Source organism: Microplitis demolitor, chromosome 3, assembly GCF_026212275.2.
Source record: "Microplitis demolitor isolate Queensland-Clemson2020A chromosome 3, iyMicDemo2.1a, whole genome shotgun sequence".
NCBI lineage: Eukaryota > Metazoa > Arthropoda > Insecta > Hymenoptera > Braconidae > Microplitis > Microplitis demolitor.
Window position 1 is genome coordinate 21,661,070 of NC_068547.1, and position 20,585 is coordinate 21,681,654.

General features: G+C 34.5%; 5 protein-coding genes across 10 annotated transcripts; 2 read left to right on the top strand and 3 right to left on the bottom strand.

Moving 5' to 3' along the window:
* The first annotated feature begins 121 nt into the window (after nt 1-121).
* On the top strand, nt 122-4,650 carry LOC103569805 (cationic amino acid transporter 2). 6 transcript variants are annotated; one of them, XM_053737600.1, is made up of 13 exons: nt 122-302; nt 402-521; nt 605-787; nt 2,162-2,404; nt 2,480-2,764; nt 2,830-2,934; nt 3,005-3,386; nt 3,455-3,594; nt 3,667-3,769; nt 3,846-3,994; nt 4,079-4,245; nt 4,307-4,415; nt 4,507-4,650. In XM_053737600.1, exons 1-13 carry the CDS (start codon nt 239-241, stop codon nt 4,563-4,565), a joined length of 2,109 nt encoding a protein of 702 aa, XP_053593575.1. In that variant the 5' UTR covers nt 122-238; the 3' UTR covers nt 4,566-4,650. The 6 variants fall into 6 exon arrangements, with proteins under 6 accessions (XP_053593575.1, XP_008545534.1, XP_008545535.1 ...); XM_014441900.1 differs by lacking the exons at nt 122-302; nt 402-521; nt 605-787 and adding exons at nt 1,902-1,983; nt 2,054-2,075 and having other exon boundaries at nt 2,155-2,404; XM_008547312.1 differs by lacking the exons at nt 122-302; nt 402-521; nt 605-787 and adding an exon at nt 1,882-1,983 and having other exon boundaries at nt 2,070-2,404.
* On the bottom strand, nt 4,489-9,166 carry LOC103569803 (transcription termination factor 2). Its single transcript, XM_014441899.2, has 8 exons — nt 8,865-9,166; nt 8,681-8,785; nt 8,422-8,556; nt 8,234-8,338; nt 8,034-8,135; nt 7,308-7,948; nt 7,094-7,221; nt 4,489-7,015 (listed from the first exon to the last, which is right to left on the bottom strand). Exons 1-8 carry the CDS (start codon nt 9,008-9,010, stop codon nt 4,793-4,795), a joined length of 3,585 nt encoding a protein of 1,194 aa, XP_014297385.1. The 5' UTR covers nt 9,011-9,166; the 3' UTR covers nt 4,489-4,792.
* A 302-nt stretch (nt 9,167-9,468) lies between these two features.
* On the bottom strand, nt 9,469-13,105 carry LOC103569802 (transcription termination factor 2). The gene is made up of 5 exons (XM_008547306.3): nt 13,013-13,105; nt 12,745-12,892; nt 12,484-12,680; nt 12,144-12,412; nt 9,469-12,074 (listed from the first exon to the last, which is right to left on the bottom strand). The coding sequence occupies exons 2-5, from the start codon at nt 12,882-12,884 to the stop codon at nt 9,573-9,575; spliced, it is 3,108 nt and encodes a 1,035-aa protein (XP_008545528.1). The 5' UTR covers nt 12,885-12,892; nt 13,013-13,105; the 3' UTR covers nt 9,469-9,572.
* Nucleotides 13,106-13,260: 155 nt separating this feature from the next.
* Nucleotides 13,261-16,308, top strand: LOC103569801 (peptidyl-prolyl cis-trans isomerase G). Its single transcript, XM_008547305.3, has 8 exons — nt 13,261-13,444; nt 13,562-13,893; nt 13,959-14,046; nt 14,552-14,581; nt 14,669-14,814; nt 14,894-14,981; nt 15,057-15,318; nt 15,405-16,308. Exons 2-8 carry the CDS (start codon nt 13,614-13,616, stop codon nt 16,167-16,169), a joined length of 1,659 nt encoding a protein of 552 aa, XP_008545527.1. The 5' UTR covers nt 13,261-13,444; nt 13,562-13,613; the 3' UTR covers nt 16,170-16,308.
* Nucleotides 16,309-16,477: 169 nt separating this feature from the next.
* LOC103569800 (programmed cell death 6-interacting protein) lies at nt 16,478-20,404 on the bottom strand. Its single transcript, XM_008547302.3, has 12 exons — nt 20,386-20,404; nt 19,969-20,237; nt 19,619-19,734; nt 19,405-19,532; nt 19,057-19,335; nt 18,888-18,989; nt 18,283-18,807; nt 18,034-18,195; nt 17,437-17,946; nt 17,211-17,352; nt 16,927-17,112; nt 16,478-16,855 (listed from the first exon to the last, which is right to left on the bottom strand). Exons 2-12 carry the CDS (start codon nt 20,172-20,174, stop codon nt 16,743-16,745), a joined length of 2,469 nt encoding a protein of 822 aa, XP_008545524.1. The 5' UTR covers nt 20,175-20,237; nt 20,386-20,404; the 3' UTR covers nt 16,478-16,742.
* Nucleotides 20,405-20,585: the final 181 nt, after the last annotated feature.

Consider the following 20,585-nt stretch of genomic DNA (forward strand, 5'->3'; position numbering starts at 1 on the left):
ATTATTCGCTCGTTAAAAATTCACCTTATCCTTTTTTTATCCAGCTCCAACTCCTCCCACCCACACTTACTATAGTTTTTAAAACCATAGTATACCAGTACCGAGTCAGTACCAATACTAATACAATATATTTTTCACATACATTGCAGCAGGTTGTCATTAGCCTACATCTCCAAGTAAATATTACTCATTAAAAACTGGATGTTGTTGTTTAATAAATAACAAGTAATAATAAATTATGACTGAAATAATGAAGCGACGATTTTTAATTGTTTTTTTAATTATTTACTCACTGTCACTTGGTAAGAATTTAAATAATAATATTAAATATTAAAAACCTAGATGTAATTTATCTTTATGGTTAAAAACATGAATCATTTTATTATTGTATTATGTTTTAGGCAACGCCCTAGAGTGTTATGTCTGTGACAATCAGGAGGGAAATAGAGAAAAATGTTTGAATTCAATAATAACATGTGAGCACACTGAAGATGCTTGTTACACTGAAATAAGATGGGGAAGTAGGTGTTTTTTTTTTTATATTAAAATCATCAAGCATCACCTGGACCAGGTTCACTGACGTTTATTTATATTTTGTCTCCAGGTCTGCCTTATTGGTCCGAAGGAGCTCCAAAGCAATACTACGTTTCGAAGAAATGTATGTCTTATGATGAGTGCGATAGACAGAAAAAAAGAAATATGAAAGATTGCACTTATGTGTGGTACCAAGATTGGAAATGTTCTGATTGTTGTAAAGGAGATCGTTGTAATTATTATATTTTCGTAAGTAATAGTAATATATTTTATTTGTATTACATTTGAGCTTTACGATACTTTAGAAATCGTCTTACTTTCAGTCTCCTTCATTTACAAACTCACCCCGTCGCTCTCATTTCTGCTGACTGTAATCTAAAACCTTTGTCTCTTTACAAGCTAAATCTCTTTTGCTACCTAGTGGTCTTTAATTATACTTTGAATTTCCCGAAAGTAGGCACACATACACCTCACTCAATAATTACTGCCTGACCTTACTCTTATCATTTCCTCCCATTCCAATATTCTGTTACCTCTTTTTTTAAGTCCTACACATCCGCACCTTATTCTTACTCATTACTCTTTGACTCTACTTTTTATCCCATCTCTTTTCCAGTAGTTTATAATTTTCCAAGTATTTTAATTGAATAAATCCCTTATCCTTCTTCGAATTATGATCTGGTCATTAATTAATTTGTTTATTATTTGCAGTCATCAGCTAAAAGATACAGCATATCAACAAGTTGTCTGCTGGCAGCAGTTGCTGCAGGTCTAATCAGAATTTTTAAATAAATTACAGACGTAATTAGTCTGTCGTTATAGTCAGTAGTAAGGAAATCAATCCGTCCAATTTTTGAATCTCAATAAAAATAATAATCATGTTTTATAAATTAACACCATCAACTGCCTGGAAGTTTTTATATAAATATTTTACTCATTTTATTTTTTGATTATTTTTATTTGATAAGTCTTAAAGGCCTATACAAATACTAACGATAGAGATTAGTATATTTAGGATAAATTTTTACACAATTATTTATAATGATAAAAGGAAATTTTTCCTTTAAATAAATCAACAATTATTTTTATTATGTATTAAATAATTTTATTTAATTAAATTGTATTAATAAAACCGTCCGTTTATATGTAATATAAAATATATTTTTAAAAAGCAGAAACTAGGGTCATTATTTATTACCATTGAGAACCATTGTAACAATTAAAATTATATTTATCGTAACTTTATCACTTAATGAATCTCATATCGCTCAAGCAAGATAAGAATTACGAAATTAAATAATTAAAACAGAGATTATCAGATTTAATACATCAAACATTATTTTTATCTGTCAGTTCAAGTAATAAACAGTTTTAACTTTAATTTTATGTTTAAATAGTACTGTTGCTTAAACTTTCATTTAAAGAAGAATAAACTCGCTGAAGTTTCGGGTGAGTTGTCATCTTAAATTCCTTTAAATTTGTCATTTATTTAAATTATCAATTGTATTTTATATCGCAGTAGTAAACTGATTCAGTTACAGGTGTGTGCAAGGAAATTTCGTGTATAAAATAAAACAATTTTACCGCAACATAATTTTAATTTTGATAAAAATATTGTAGATCGTAGAGATCATGAAAATATTTGGATTTGGTAGGATAATAAATGCGTTCACGAGGAAAAAATTAATTTCAACACCTTCGGAGTCTGGTCTAGCAAGATGTCTTTCAACATTAGACCTCACGGCTCTTGGTATTGGATCGACTCTTGGTGTTGGTGTTTACGTTCTTGCAGGATCTGTTGCTAAGAATCTCGCCGGTCCGGCTGTGGTGATTTCTTTTGCTATCGCTGCGGTGGCTTCAATGTTCGCAGGTGAATTACAGTAAATATAAATTAACAACATGAATTAATAAATCAGTTGTACTAATGTCCCTATTAATTGGACAGGTCTCTGCTATGCAGAGTTCGGCGCCAGAGTACCCAAGGCAGGGTCAGCTTACGTCTATAGTTACGTTACAATGGGAGAGTTTACCGCGTTCTTAATCGGCTGGACCCTCATTCTGGAGTACGTGATCGGTTCTGCGAGCGTCGTCCGGGGCCTCAGTACTTACGTCGATGCTTTATTCAATAATTCCATGCGAACTGCTTTTCAATCGGCGGCTCACTTTGAAAATGATCATTTTTCTCCCTACCCGGATTTCTTTGCCTTCGGAATCACAATCGCATTCTCTGGTGAGAGCACAAACGTCATAAATAATTTATATTTATTTAAATAAAATCATTTATTAACTTTTCAGTCGCTCTGGCATTTGGAGCTAAAGAGTCGTCGCTGGCAAATAATTTTTTTACTCTAGTAAATTTAGGAGTCGTGCTATTTGTCGTTGGTGCTGGATCTATAAAAGGTAAGTTCACCACTTTGTAATTATAAATTCAATAAAATTTATACTTATCTACTTATTTAATAAACGACAGCGAACGTAGCGAATTGGAAAATTAATACCGGGTGCACAAAAGAACCGTGTGGCGAACGTGGAACCGGAGGATTCGCACCTTACGGAATCGCGGGAATAATAAAAGGAGCAGCTTCATGTTTTTATGGATTCATCGGGTTCGATTGTGTAGCAACGGCCGGTGAAGAAGCCAAAGATCCTAAGAAGTCAATCCCCATCGCTATCGTCGCCTCACTTACTGTTGTCTTCCTCGCGTACTTCGGAGTCTCTGCCATCCTGACGACAGTTCTGCCGTACTATGAACAAGACCCCAATGCTCCATTCCCACACCTCTTTGAAGTAATCGGGTGGGATTGGGCCAAGTGGTTCGTGTCCATCGGCGCGATCTGCGGTCTGTGTTCAAGGTAATCATTTAAAATTTTTTCATACATTCAGTTTATTAACTACTACATTAAATAATTAAATTTTTTAGTTTACTTGGTGCAATGTTTCCCCTACCGAGAGTTATCTACGCAATGGCTTCAGACGGTTTGATATTTAAATGGATGGGCAAAGTCAGCTCGCGTTTTCACACTCCAATGATGGGTACACTTTCAGCAGGATTTCTAACTGGTAATTTATATATTTATTTACATCATTAATAATTAATTTTTAATAAATATATTTCTATATTTATTTTATCAGGAGTACTTGCTGCTATTTTTAATCTAGACCAACTTGTCAAGATGATGAGCATTGGAACTTTACTCGCATATTCAATAGTCGCAGCATGTGTCCTTATTTTGCGGTAAATTCAAATTAATTCTAACAACAAAAACATCATTAATTAATAATTATTGGATTTAAATAAAATAATTAATTAGGTATGAAGAAAGTGAAGCGTATGAAAAAAAAGTTGACAGAGATCCAAGGACATTGAAATTTATTGTAATGCAATTGATAAATGCAAATAATATCCAACTTTCAACAAAACTCACCTCTCAAATTGTTTCTGTTCTTGTATTTATTTACTGTAAGTATTTTAATTATAATTATAATTAACAATAATTTAATTATCTATTTTAAAACTACTGATGATTATCATTAATTATTGCAGTCATTCTTTGCTTCTTGATTACGGGCCTCCTTACAACTTTTGCCACCGAACTATCCGAGGGCAGACCCTGGCTAATTGCAATACTTGCAATTTTAGTGATACTTCTGATTGCTATCCTTGTGTTTATTTATTATCAGCCTGTTTCAGGGAAGAAATTAACATTCTCTGTAAGTTTCTAAGTTCTGAAATAAATAAGTAACAGTTTAAAATGAATAAATTTAATTTTAGGTTCCACTGGTTCCATTTTTACCAGCGCTCAGCATCATCATAAATGTCTATTTGATGATGATGCTGGACGTCATGACGTGGATAAGATTTTCGATATGGATGGCTATTGGTTTGTATTAAAGAATAATTACAGTAATAAATAATTAATAAGAACAATTATATTTAATATATAATATATAAAATTATTTATTTTTATGCAGGACTATTCATATATTTTTCATACGGTGTTTGGAATAGCATACACCGCGTGAAGACTTAGTGATACATGAGATTAATTAAGTTAATTTATAAGTTTAAATGTAATATTAATAATTAACAAAATAAATATCTATTTATAAATAATATCTAATAAAAAAATTTTTTTTTCATCGAGGTAATAAATTTTGGTAAAAAAAAAAAAATATAATCTCATAAATATTAATTTGTAAAAATTATGGGAGCCGTTGATTTGTCAATTTGGTGGGCATCAAAAATATAAAAGATTCTTTACATATTAAATAGCGATTTCAAGTCATCCAGAGAAAGTTTGGACGCAACTTTGCCAGTGCCACCTAATACTGAATCGGCAAGTGACATTTTTTTCTCTTGCAACTGCTGAATTCGTTCCTCAATAGTATCTGAACAAATAATCTTGTAAATATTAACATTTTTCTTTTGCCCAAATCGATAAATTCGGTCTTGAGCCTGAGATTCAAGCTGTGGGTTCCAGTGGATGTCAACAAGAAGCAAATGGTTGCCACCAACGAGATTGAGTCCCACCCCGCCGGCACAGAGTGACAGCAGAAGGATTCGAGGATTTTTTTTCAAGTTAAAATTGTCGACAATTGTTTGGCGGTTTTTTACAGCAACTTGTCCAGTGAATTTTTCAAAAGTAGCACCAGGTATTGTACGCAGACAATCACCGATTATATTAAGATACGATGTCCACTGGGACACTACTATTAACTTCTCATTTTTATCCAAAATCCCGCGAACGAGGTCAAGAATTACTCGTAACTTGGAACTGTGTCGCTTTGATTCAAATACCGGATTCTCTGAGGTCAAAAGATTTTCGACCACCCGCTGGTCAACTCCTATTTCTTCTTCGTCTTCATCATCACCATGCTCTGAAGTACTTATTGAGATATTCATACGTATCATTTGTGAAACAAGACCATCATTATTTAATTTATCTTCTAATCCATTGATTTCCATTTCTTCCTGATCAAGCATCTCATGGATCAACGCTGGCTGGCAGCAAATCTGACGCAGCCTTAACAGAAGGACCAAAATTTGATGCGATTTAACCTCAGCGTGGTGAGCTAGTAGTTGTTGTTGCGCTTTATTGAACTTGGTATTGTGATAATTAACAGGCGCTCTATAATCCGTAGCACCCAGTTGGAATAGTGTTTGTTTTTCAGCTCGCTGATGTAAAAATTGAGCAAATATTGTCTTTGAATGCATCATAACTTTGTCGTACACCAGTCGTTCCTCTTTGTCTAGCGATACTTTGATGACATCAATCTGTTTCTCTGGTAGAGACTCCAGCTCCCCTTTCATCGTGAGTTCCTGCTTCGTACGACGAAGCATCAGAGTCTTCATCACGGTAGCGAGTCTCTCAACGCCAGCGTCGCTTTTGTTCTCTACCCAACGCTTCCATACCCGGATGTCATCAAAGGGTGAGCACTGAAGGAATTTCAGGATAGCAAATATGTCCGTTTCTTTATTGTGAATAGGAGTACCCGTGAGCGCCCATCGCTTGGCAGCCTTCAGCTTACAAACTGCATCACAAGCTTGACTCTTGTGGTTGCGAATAGTGTGCGCTTCATCTAGGATTACACGTCTCCAGCAAATTTGAAATATCTGGCCCTGGGTTTTACACTCACGCGACAGAATATTGTACGTTGTAATTACCATGTCATTGCGGGCAAGACGTCTAGCTGCTTTCTCACGATTGGTACCATGGTACACTTCAACAGTGAGTACTCCACGCTTGCAGCGCTTGTCAACTTCGCCCTTCCACTGATTAATTAGAGAAGCCGGACAAACGACAAGAGTTCCTCCCGGATGCTCGGATCTTCTGCCTCTGCCCATCCATTCGCTACCGTTATTTTCTTCATCGTCACTGGAAGCTTCTGCCAAAGTTTTAATGACCAACGAAATCATCGTGAGCGTTTTGCCGAGCCCCATATCATCTGCGAGGACACCACCACGTGGCTTCTGCGTTTCACGCCATAGTAACCACGCCAAGGCGTGCTGCTGATGGGGCATTAGAGGGATCACAAGTCCTCTTGGGTCTTCTGCACGTTCATTTTCTGTAGGCCGGGATATAAGAGACCCGTGGAGATGCTCTAAACGCTCTACTGTCAGTGCTTGCTCATTTTTAAATGTTTCTAAAGCTTTCTTTCCTAAATGCTCGATGCTAGTGTCAGCCGTAGGCTTTAGTAATTTTGTGCGATTAAACTTTGTTGTGTTATCTGAGTTTCTTTTAGGTGGCGAAGGGCTGTCGTGAGGAAAGTAGTTGGGATCATTGATAGAATCTTCATTATCAGACAAAAGATTGTGACTCTGATGCAGTGATGATGAGCTGGAATTATTTTCTTCAGTTTCCTGGATTTGTTCTAGTTGTCGCTTGCATTCTTCTATGCTTTCGTGATTTTTAAATATTATCATCTTCAATTTTTTTCCTTTGTCAGGAAGAAGCTCAATGTTGCCTTGTAGTAAAAATGCCTGAAAATGAATTTTCATTTATATTTTTGTTAAACAAAAAAAAAAGTTTATTAATAAAAATTTACACAAAAAAATTACCTTTGTTCTTTCAATTTCTTTTGTCAGACGTTCGATTTCATTTTTCAGTTGATTTTTATCAAGTAATTTGGGTAGAGTTTTTTTAGATGGCATTTCTTGTTCATCCTCAGTAGTTGGAACAGATTTATCTATGGATAAAAAAATTAAATTGATTTTTAAATATAATTGACGATTTAAAAGTTTATTCTTATAAATTGTAGAAAAATTATTTTACCAGAATCAATAATAATAATCTCTTCTTGATGGGCACTATCATTTACTTCAATTTTAGATTCATTATGCTCTACATGATTGGCATTGATTTGATCGATTGTTGAGTCGATCGAATTATCATGAAGACTAGTCTCGATACTTGACTTTTCATACGATATTTCTACACTAGAAACGTTCTTTTTGTTCTGCCGAAAACTGGTGGTTAAATCATTTCCGGTTTGATCTCCGTGACTGACATCAGCATTTGAATCTAAACTTTGGTTCCATTTTTTACTGACGTTATTGTTGTTAGTGAATTTTTTTTCATCATATGTAATTTGCTCTTCGAAGCTGTCATCAAAAGTTGAATCTGAAAGTCTGCTGTTTTCTTCTCTGACATCGCTATTGTTATTTAATTTTTTTTTATCACGACCTTTAACTATAAGGTTCTCTTCATCTTCACTAGAGGAGTCAACTGATCGATAAGATCCATTGGTTTTATTTAGCTGTAAGTTATCATCTTCCTGTAAATCTGCATGACTTTCTGACTCACTTTGTTCATCTGATGAATTCGACTTAGCGCGACTTAGATTAAAAATGCTTCGTCGAATTGCTTTTTTGATACTTGGAGTCATTCTTCCCGAGTTTTCATCACCTTCGCCGCTATATGAACAAAATAAATTAGGTTGTAAGTAAAGAGATAAAATATAAATGTCATTACACAAAAAAGTTTTAAAAAACTACTTACTGATCCTCCTCAGAATCTGACAGTATTCGATTGATTCGTTTCCGATTGCGAAATTTACTCGCTCCTATAAAACTATCATCAACTTTTCTATCTTCAAAGTCACTGGTAATTAAAAAACGAAATTATAAGTTAATTATTGACTTACAAATAAAATAAATTAATGACATCCAGCGTCAAAAAAATTAATACTGATTACTTACTCGTTATCTTCAGAATCTGATGGGATTTGCCCGTGTTTTTTAGGAAGTTCAAAACGTTTTGGTGCACCGGCAAAACTTTCATCAATTCTTCCATTTTCCTGCATGCTGTAGACATAAAAATTATAATTTTAAATCTCGATCAATTACTTAAAATGAATTACTTAATAAAACTGAAATTAAATCTTTACCTGTCATATGAGTCTTCAAGTAATGGGCTATTTAGATCAGAACGTTTTTTAATCCAATTTTCATCATCTGAATGACCTGATGTCACTTCAAAGTTGGAGTGTGAATTGTCACTGCGATCATTCTTTGCTTCTATGCTATTAATTAAACACAAGATAATTGATTATTAGAAATCAAAAAAATTAAGTGGCATAGAATGTCATTAGTAAAATAGAATGACATCATTGGCGTCAACAAAAAAAATGAATGCTGACTACTTACTCATCATCTTCAGAGTCTGGAGGGATTCGCTTAAGCTTCGGATTAAGTTCTAAAGATTTTGGTCTACTGAGAAAACTTTCATCACCTTCGCTATTGTCGAAGTCACTGTAAATAAAAAATTCAAAATAATTACAAATAATTTAAAATAAGTAGTGCAAAATTATACGTGGACATTATCAATCACCTCTCATCATCTGTCTCCTGGATTATCACTTTATCATCACTCTGGTTCGTAATTTTTTTAGTCCAACGAGTATCATCTACTGAATCATCCGTGAAAACTTCATCAGAGGAATCAACAACGACAATAGATTTGTTGTGATTTTCCATTACTGTTATTTTTAATTCAACACCACTAATTATTATTATTAATCAATAAATACTTTTCAAACAAATAAAAACGTCTAAGACTTTAAAACTTTTGCATCATTCTATAAATTACAAGTGACGCTTTGGTTTTGTTGTGACCGTTAAATTCAATGGACATGTGATCACTGGAATTTTGAATTTCGACTATACCGCCATCTACTTATTTTTTTTTTTTTCAGCGACTTGTTTGATTTGATTTTTTTTGATTGGATGCTGTGTGAATGCGTTTAAAATTTGGTGGGAAAAATAGAAAATTTTAATTTACAATTACAAGCTAATTAAATAAATTGTAATGGGTATTAAATAAAATATAATTTTTATTTTCATATTATACCATAAAAAATTACATAATGATATATATTAATTCATGTACTTTATCTATATGCTATTTAAAATATTTCTTATTTCATCGTAAATAATTCAAGTTTACATTAAAATTCATTTATCGCTTCAGTTCATTAATTAAAGCCATTGTTGAGGAAAACGTAGTAAATAATAATAAATTTAAGGCTGCTAATCAGTCTTATATATTAAAAAGCGATCGCAGATCGTCGATGGTCAGTTTGGTGCTGACCTTGCCGCTGCCGCTTAAAATTTCTCCTGAAATTTTTAATTTTTTCTGCTGGAGACTCTCAATGCGTTCTTCAATTGTGTCACTGCAGATAAACTTGTAAATAAATACATTTTTTTTCTGACCAAACCGATGGATGCGGTCCTGAGCCTGCAACTCGAGCTGAGGATTCCAATGAATGTCGATCAGCATCAGATGATTTCCTCCCATAAGATTAAGTCCCACTCCACCGGCATTCAATGACAGGAGAAGAATCTGCGGGTCCTCGTCGGGGCTGTTAAACGAGTCGATCATTTTCTGGCGATTGTTAATCGAAGTACTGCCAATAAATAATTTATACGTAGCGCCGTCAATTGAATTTAAATTGTTTGCTATGATTTGCAAGTATCCTACCCACTGGGATACTATTATAACTTTTTCTTTTTTAGTTAATATCTGCTTAGTTACTGTGATAATAGACCGCAATTTAGCACTCTGCCGCTCGGGATCAAATACAGGATTGTCTTTGGTCAATAAATTTTCAATTACTCTTTCACTGACACCACTTTCTTCTTCGTCTTCGTCATCAGGATCATTACCAGTATCGTCTCTTAAATTGACGTTATTTATTTGGTTTAACAATTGAAAGTTAATTGCACCGTCACCAAGAGCTTGTGGGTCTAAATCATTTTTATCCAGCATGGCGTGAATCAGAGATGGATGGCAACAGATCTGTCTAAGTCTCAGCAGCAACACCAGGATGTCATGAGACTGGACGTCGGCATGTTGGGCCAGCAACTGCTGCTGCGCTTTATTGAATCCCGCTATGTATGGAGAAGTAGTTGGACGCCGATGATCGTATCTAGCCCCCATTTCGAACATGTGGTGTTTCTCAGAGCGTTGATGCAGGAATTGAGCGAAAAGTGTCCGTGAGTACATCAAAACTTTCTCATAAACTAATCGCTCGTCAGCATCTAAAGGAACACGGATTGTGTTTAAAATTTTTTTAGTCAAAGGTTGCATTTCTCCTTTGATCATCAGCTCTTGCTTGGTACGACGTAGCATCAGAGTCTTCATTACTGTAGTAAGCCGTTGATGGCCTGCGTCATCTTTATTGTCAACCCAACGTTTCCAAATTCTAAGGTCATCAAATGGCGAGCACTGTAGGAACTTTAAAATGGCGTAGAGATCCATTTGTTTATTGTGGATCGGAGTTCCAGTGATGGCCCAACGTCTGTCTGCGGTCAAACGACAAACAGCGTCGCACATTTGGCTCTTGTGGTTACGAACAACGTGAGCTTCATCAAGTATCACTCGTTCCCACTGAATTTTGTACAACAAATTACTGATCCCTGTGTTATTGCTTTCACGGCTTAATAAATTATACGTCGTTATGACAATGTCATTCTTTGATAATTTTTTGATATTCACCTCCCGATTCGGCCCATGGTAAGATTCAAATACAAGCTGATTTCTTTTGCAATGTTTTCGTATCTCCTGACTCCACTGCGAGACTAATGAAGCCGGACAAACTACCAGAGTTCCTCCAGAATACTTGAGCAATTTACATCTCCGGTAGTTTTTGTCTTTGTCTTCGTCTTTTTTCCTAAACTCCGGCAGCGTTTTCAGTACCAGCGATATCATTGTCAGAGTTTTTCCGAGTCCCATTTCATCAGCTAGAACTCCACCAGGAGGTTTCTGCTGCTCTCTCCATAGAAGCCATGCCAGAGCATGTTGTTGGTGGGGCATAAGAGGAGTACTCAGACCTGCTGGATCCTTTGCTCGGGTAGACTCAGTAGGACGAGAGATCAGTGATCCATGGAGATCGTGCAAACGTTCAACAGTAAGCGATTGTTGTTCTTTGTACGTCTCTAGAGCTTTTTTTCCCAAATCTCTAGTTGAATGATCAGTCGTTGGCTTAATATTAATCTTGGGTTTAATGTCCTTAACATCTGGAGCTTCTATCGCTTCTTCGTCTTTCTTAATTTCTAAGATATTTTTACTCTCCTCTTCACCTTCAGCTCCTGGTGTTTCATTTTTCATTTCTATTTTTACTAAATCATTCACTACAGCAGTAAATGATCCATCAGTACTTAACTTTTGACTGTTATTATTTATTTCTTGACAAATAATTTTAGTATTTGGATCATCAGTGTCAACTATCAGTATTTTATCATCCCTCTTTAATTCTACATCATTATTATTCAATTCTTTATAACTAGTCTGACTACTTTTTTTTTCTTGACTATTTGATAATTTCTGACAATTTATTTCTACTTCTCTGGGTGATCCCGTCACAGAATTTCTTGACGATTTATTTGACACATCAGAAGCTCTTCGTTCTATCAGTTTGAACTTTTTCAAAGTATGATTTTTTACAGCATCTTGAGACAACTTATCACTGATATTTTCTTCCGGTTCATTTTCAGTACCATTTTCTAAAGGAATAATAACTTTCCCATCATTTCGAACAACCTTTAAAAAATATTTGAAAATTATTGAGTTCGATTTAATTATAAAAAAATAAGTTAAATAATAACCCACCATAACTTTAAGTACTTTTAAATTATACTTGGCCACTTGATCAGCTAGAGACGGAGCTTCTTCAGCAATCTTATAATGCGTTGTCTGAACATCTTCTATCCTTGAGTCATCAACTACTGATTCCTCTGAACTACTTTCATCAAAACTATCAACATCGATTGCCTCAACTTTCTGATCAGCATAACTAGATTTATCTAAATGATCTGAATCATTTACATTATCTGAATGATCTCCATCAATCTCTTCGCCTTTATGTCCACCAATAAAATCTTTAAAAAATAAATTCAATTTATCACACAAAACCAAAAAATTACGCAAAGTAATTTAATTATTTTCATACCATCATCATCTTCAAACAAAATCGGACTTTTTGAAACACAGTAACTATGATCATTTGGTGATGACTTTTTTTCATCAGCATCTAGGTCCAAATTTTCTTGACTAAGTTTAGATATACTTCGCTGTATCGCCTTTTCAATACTGGGTGTCATACGATTGCTATTATTTAGCTCTTCATCATCCTCCGAAGCATCATCGCTACAAAAAAATCAAAACAATAAATACACGCAATTTTTAATAATTATAATTAATCCAAACTGACATGTCATCATCATTAGCAGCAATAGTATCTTCCAACACTTTACTCATACGTCTCTTCTTGCTCTTAGGACTTTTATCCCAATCTTTATCAGAATCATCTTCACTCGAAGTTAAATCTTGGCTACCCGCACGGTAAGCCATCAGAATCACTAAAAAATAATTAAAAACCCAAGATAGATAATGTAAATATTTTTTAACATCAATTAGACAAGTCAACTTATTATTTTTTAACGAATTTATCAACTGATAAATAACTACATGACATTTACCTAATGTTTTTTTTGTTTATAAAAAATCTATCTTCACAAATCGAGAGTCAATTTTTTTATGTTTCTTTTCCTGTGTATTTTATGAGCACATATATTTATATATATTTATATATGATATATTTAAACTTCCCCCTCGTTAATATTGTAACCGTTTTATTTTTCAAATAAAAAATTCCCAGCTACCGCCATCTGTCAGTTTTAGCAGGATCCAAGTTTGATCAGAACCCAGTGTTGAATGTTAATTTATTAGTAAAAAAAGATAGATAGATATTAGATGTTTTTAAAAGCATAAATTGTGTAGCATAGATACACATACGCACATAAATATACATATATATATCTATATTAGTAGACTCCATAGTCCAATTTCCGAGTAAAAGTAATGAGTATTATCTTTTATCAATCCAGAGGCTGATTTATGATTATTTTTACGTAAGTTATAATTTTAAATATTTGTATCTGCTGTACGCATTTACTATAGGAAGTAGTAATTTAAAATTTATTTATTTATTTAAATAAATATTAATTTTTAATAAATTAAAATTACAGCCAGGGCTAGAGGTTATAAGCAACGGACTTTGGCAGGAAATATAAATTCAGGATGAAGGTTAATCCTCGTGTGTTCTTCGACGTGGAAGTCGGAGGTCTTCCGATGGGGCGAATCGTCTTCGAGCTGTACATGGACGTTTGTCCACGTACGTGTGAAAATTTCCGCGCACTCTGCTCCGGTGAATTAGGACTCGGCAAGACGACCGGGAAACCGCTGCATTACAAAGGCACTGTCTTTCATCGGGTTGTCAAGGATTTTATGATTCAAGGTGGTGATTTTTCAGTGGGCAATGGCACTGGCGGGGAATCTATTTACGGAGGGACTTTTCCAGGTACTTTATTGTGTACTCTATTTATTTATTTAATTTATTTTAAACAATTGCATAAAATACTTCAGATGAAAACTTTTCCGTTCATCATACGAAGCCTTTTCTTCTGTCGATGGCCAATCGTGGTAAAGATACTAATGGTTCGCAGTTTTTTATGTGAGTATACTCTTAAATATCAATGATACCAGCAGACATGATGTGGATGTAGTTATAATGCCCTAAAGAATTTATTTCAGCGTTTTATCGGTTGCATGAGTAATAAATAAAAGTTAAGTTAGGACAGTAAATATTTTAAGTAATCGTAGGCCAGGAAAACTCGTTGACTCCTCAAAAGCTCTAAAAAATTTAAATAAAAAGACAAGCACGGGATTGTATTGATCATGCAGGTAAAATGATGGTTGGTGTTCGTTGTAGTGTGGGTGTATTTTTCGTTGGTTTACTTGACGGTCAGTTGACGGCGCAGTCAGTGGATTTAAAATATTGTGATACGTATTAACACCTCACGGCGTACCGACTAGACAATTCCTCTTGATCATTCTAGCACTATTTTTGTGTAGTCGTGAGCGAGGGGTCTGCGCACTACTACTACAACACAATGTCCACTGAAAGCCGGCTCTTAATCCGCATCACTCATCTCCTTAATCATATTTTGTTGTTGTAGTACAACGCAACCAGCGCCTCATCTCGACAAGTGAGTACTTGGTTGATCAGATGTTTAAATAAAGTAATTATTTATTTGAAAAATGACATTTTAACTTATGTATTTTTATTTTTTTAGTGTCCACGTGGTTTTCGGAGAGGTGGTTTCCGGCCAAGAAGTTGTTTCGCACATCGAGGATCTTCCAGTCGACAGGATGTCGCGGCCACTCCAGGACGCGAAGATTGCCAAGTGTGGGGAACTTGTTCTAAAAGTCAAAGCTAAATGTACTTTTGATTATTCTTTTAAATAATTTAATTTAAAATTTTCTGTGGAAGATATTCATTTTTTAATTTTTTTGTTCAGCAAAAAAACGAGACAAGGATTCAAGTTCTGCTGATTCAGACTCCGATTCATCAACGGAAAAGAAGAAACGTAAAAAACATAAGAAAAAGTATAATATTGTTTTATTGGCGTTGCTTACATATTTATTTTACTGTTAAATGATTAATATTTGTAATTTGTCAAGTAAAAAGAGAGCTAAATCCGAAGATGGAGAATTGGCAGACTCTCATGAGGAAGAGGATGATCAAAACACACATCCATTGGTATCAGTTACCAAGATAGATCCTGATGAAATACCAGAAGTGCCAGCAAATAAATTTTTATTCCGCGCGGGGCCAACAAATAATTCAAATCAAAAGGAGTTTCGGCAACAGCGTTTTGGTGGACGTGATCGTATGAGGATCCAACGGAAGACCGGTCGAATTTTTAAGGGCCGCGGGATTTTCGTAAATATATTTATTTATTTATTTATTATAAATAAATTTAATTAATGAGAAAAAAGAATTGATCTATAATTAAATTTATTCAACAGAGATATCATACTCCTTCTCGGAGTCGTTCTCGGAGTGTAACTCCTCCCCATTGGAAGCAGGCACAAAACCGTACAGTAAAATTGCATGAATTGCATCACAAAGATGATCAGAAACCGGAAGATGAGATTCCCGTCATCAGTGTTCCGAAAAAACGGCGATTTGTAGAAAATCCTGAAGATGAAGACGAAGCTAACAATAAAAATGATGTTCATAATGACAATAATGTTTCAGAACGTAAATTAAAACAGGATAATTATCAATCGTCACCAGAAGGCAAAGACAGGATGTGGAAAAACGATGAAAAATTTTACAGGAACCCGGACAATAATGGCAGCAACAATCAGTACCGTATTAATTTTAGAAACAGAGACAACATGGACTACAGACGTAGAGACAGAAATCGCGAGTTCAATCGGGGATATCCTGGCAGATTCGGCCGCCGTGACTCGAGGGATCGTAACAGACGTGGACGCTCACGGTCTAGGGATCACCGGAGATCACGCGAGCGTGGGGATCGACGCAGAAGCCGTGACCGCAGAAGCAAGAGGGATTATTCTCCCCGTAAACGGTCTCCTCACAAGTCCAAGCCAGATAAACGAAGCGACAATGAAGCGAATTCAAAATTACAATCGACCGTTGAAGTTCGAAGCAAATCAAAAGACAAAAAAGTAAATTCCGCTTCCAGCACCGCTGAGAAACCAAAATTCAAACGTCGCTCACGAAGCTCTTCGTCTTCATCCAGCAGCCAACAATCTAGACATTAGAGCCTATTTGAAAAATTTTAATTATTCTTTAAATAATGAATACGTAATATTTTTATTAAAAACATCACTTGATAATTTTTGAAAGTAATGATTCAATTGTATAATCAATATATGCATAATTATTTTATTACTACTATTATTATTGGTAATAGCAATTTTTTTTCACTTTAATTATATGACTTATTGAAATATATCATGAACACAAACAATTTATAGTTTGATTTATTTAATTCTTAAAATTACAACAATGCTGCCCTACAATTATGTAGAAAAAAAACATGTTAGTGTCGGTAATTGTTAGAGCCCTTTATAATAATTTATAACGATAATTACATTAATTTTATTTTTAAAAAATATTTAAAATATATCGACAATGATTATTTGATCACTTTACAATATACATAAAAATTATCAGGCGTTTTTTAGTTAGAAAAATAATCATCAAGCTTGTGCACAATAAATTTTAATCTCTATACATGCCAAGCCTTATATTTAATAACGATAACGATAAAAATAAGCAATATGATATTATTTATCATTAAATAATTTCAATGGGAGGATTTAGCTCGAAAATTACCAGGGATTTTGTCCAGGTGGTGGGGCACCGTAACGCGGGAATGTTGCATAAGGATTGCTGTAGTTGGGCTGCTGTTGTGGCGGAAACTGCTGCGGATAATTGTACGCACCTAGCAGATCAAGATATATTTATAATATAAGTTCATTTAATATATGAGTAATAAATATAACTGATATGAACCTTGTCCAGGGTATGGCATCGTTGCATACGGATTGTATGTCTGAGGCATCGGAGGAGGAACGTAAGTAGGATAAGGCGTTGCAGGAGATGCTCCATAAGGTATAGGCATTCCTCCTTGGTATTGTGTCGGATAAGGCAACTGAGCAGAGCCGGTGTCAGATGGAGCTGAACTTGTTCCAGAACCGGCTTTATGCAAAACGTATTTTTATTTTGTTATTAAATAATAAAAATATAAAATTAATCTCTGAAAAAAAATGTATCTTTGGTCTGCTGCAAATAATTACCTCCATGGTGAGAAGGAATTGCAGGTGTAGCAGCTGGACCAGTGTGACTTAAATTTGTCGTTAAATCCTTCAATAATTCTTCTTTCTCGGTCTTTCGAGCGAAGCAAAAGTCGGATATTTTATTTTGGAAAACAACAAGCAGCTAAAAAATAAATATTTAAATAAATAATTAGTCCAGTTGAAGTCAATTGAATATAATTAAACAAGAGGTTAAAGGTGTTGGTACCTGAGTAAGGTCATTGTAAAATTTAGCTCCTTCCTGTAAATTATTTTTGAGCTCTTTAAATGCGTCATACGCTGCTGCTAATTTACGTAGTTCTGCTTCACGTGAACTACCCGATCCACTTTGCTCACGAGTAAATGCAGCGTGATTAGACTGAATTTCGGCGATTAATTTTTCCTGACGAGCTGAACTATCACGAACTTGGCTAGTCAACGGTCCGTAAACTTTCCCGATGTGTTCAACCGATAAATTCGGCTCGTCGATGGCTCCGTCTTTAGCCAAAGCTGACAAGAATGTAGACTTCATGTCTGCAGTTGGTGCCTTTAATTCGCTTTCAATAACGTCCCTCTCTGCCTTCAATGTCTCAACGTCTTCCATTAATTTTCTCAGCTGTGCTACTACTCCGCTCTCTTGAACTGCTGAACCAGATGGAATTGCAGACGCCAACTGACTCTCGTCGAGACTCAGAGTCTCCATACCCTCACGATGTGTCTCAAATTTTTCACGTACAGTCTAAAAGTATAAATCCAAAAATTTCATAGTGTCTTTTTTGTAAAAAAAGAAAAGTAATATAAATGATTTAATATATATGCCACTTACTTTATCAGCAGAAATAGCGTTATCAATAATCGTGCGATATTTTTGAGCGTTCATCGTAAGCTGCTCAGTTAATTTAGCACTCGGTATTCTCGCCCAGCGTTCTTTGAATTGTTCTTTTAGCTGATCATCTGATTCGCGTTCTTCTCTGAGCATTTTCTCAGCCTAATTAGCATAAAAATTACAATAATGAATAAATAAATTTTTAATATTACTAATAAATTAACAGAAAAATAATAAAATTTAAATTACTTCGTCTAAAATATCTCTATTCCGTTGGAGCAAATCAGGCAGTTCATTCATCGCAGTTTCAAGAGCTTGGATCCCTCCAGCTTGTCTGACATAGGATGCTTTGTCTAGCAAAGACTGAGGCACTTCGGTTCCACTGGTATCTTCAATCGCAGCTGGTAGATTCAAACTAGCCAACACGGTATTCAGAACTTGGGTCATTTCGCGGAGTTTTGAGATCTCTGTGTTCACCAACTCGTTTCTTCGGATCTCGTATGAAGATAGCGCATGATGAACAGCCACCGGCATTAAGTCTTCAAACAAATCTTTGAAGTTTGGATTCAAAGGTTGCGACATGGTCAGCAATTTAGCGACATTGGCCTTTCCAATAGGTTCCAAACTCTTGATATCCGGAATACGCTCATGGTAGATAAAATCATTGTCTTTTTTAACTTCGGTCAAGCGTCGCTGAGCCTTGTTCGCATACTCTTGGAATAAAGCCGGCTTATTGGATCTTTGTTGAGCTGCTTTAAATAAATCAACTGCATACTGTCAACATATATATACAAATAAGTTAAATATACATTACATATAAATAAATAATAATTAATATCAAGTATATTTGTTACTTCAAGTCTGCATATTTCTTCACCGATTGCAGATTTACTTCTGCATACACCAGCTTGATAAAGTTCAGCCATCGCGCGATATCCTGATTGTTTACCTGTAATCTATAAAAATATTTCATTTAAAATTGAAATTGTATGCATTTATATATATATTTAACAGAAAACTTACCAAAGGAACCCATTCCTTGTCCCAAAACGACCGAAATATTTCCTTCTGAAACAACTTCAAAGCTTCAGCATAATATTCTTCAGCTTGGGATGCTAATTTAGCAATGACACCATCCTTCATTGTATCATGTATAGCCTTGTGGACAAAAATTTCCTGCGCTTCCGCTATCATCAAAGCTGACAGAGCGCCCAAAGTGTCAGGACTCATGTCAGGAGTTGGTTCTTGCTGAATAGCAAGCATGACATTTCCTTTTAAATAATTAAAGATGCCCGCTGCTTGCTGGAACCAAAACCACAATTATCACCTATCGGCTTATTTTTTGACAGCTTAATTTGAATCGTAACTTACCTGGAATAATTTAGCCGCTAATTTCAATCCTTCGTCGCTTTCAAGTGACTGCGAAGCAGCAACCGAGCTCTGCAAAGCTGCGATGTTGAACAGTACGCATAATTTCTCGTATGTCAGTGTGCTGATGGCTGAAAAATATGAATAATTATTAAAAACAATTACTAATTACTCCATAAATAATTTATCAATAGTAAGATTGAGGTTAGTGACGTACTGAGACTTAATTTTCCACCAAATATCGTCCTATCAAAAGCATCTTTCCATTTGAATGGAATTTGCAACTCATGGGCTGGAATTTTGCCCTCCAGAGCACACAATTGGTCATAATAACTATAACATTTAAATATTATATAATAAATAGTCAATATCATACATTTTGATATCAATCTAGTAATCTCATTTTTTTTTTAAATAAAATCTGATTGAGATAAAAATAAAATGTCAGGTGACAATTGTCTTTATTAATAAAGACAAAATTAATCTAGTATTATGACGGATGATGTGAATAGTTGGGAAATTATATATAGATATATGTTATTAAAATGATTAATAAATGAGTCATACTTGTAAATAACCTCCAAGGAACTTTCGTATTTTTCAAAGGCGCGCCATAGAGCGTTACTTCTTAATTTGCTGAATTCACTGATTGCTTCAGTGTAATCTTTTTGATTTGTTGCTGAATTATAAGTAGATTTGATGACATTGGTAAGTGGCTTAATCACGTCCACATCTGACGGCTTTTTTAACGGAACCGCTATCAATTCAGCCATTGCTTCTTATTGACTGACTTGTGTTAGAATATTTAAATGGTATCAATATCAATGTCAATATATCTGTACATATAAAATTATATCAATAGATAAAATGTTAAGTGCGTACTTGCGATAATTACTACTTGCTGTTATATATATATATATATATATATATATATATATATATATATATATATATATATATGTTCATATACTTTGGTCACTTTACCTCACAAGACAATCAACGACTGAAAAGTCTAGAGAAAGGATACGACATGATTTTACTTAAGATGTCAACGCGCATGCGTAAATGTGTCAAGTTAATAAATTAAATATTTTTTAAATAAAAAATTCCCGAAAATTTTGCGAAAGTTTTTGAATTTAAAAATGGAGGTGATAAATTTTTTATAATAAAATTGAAGTAGAAAA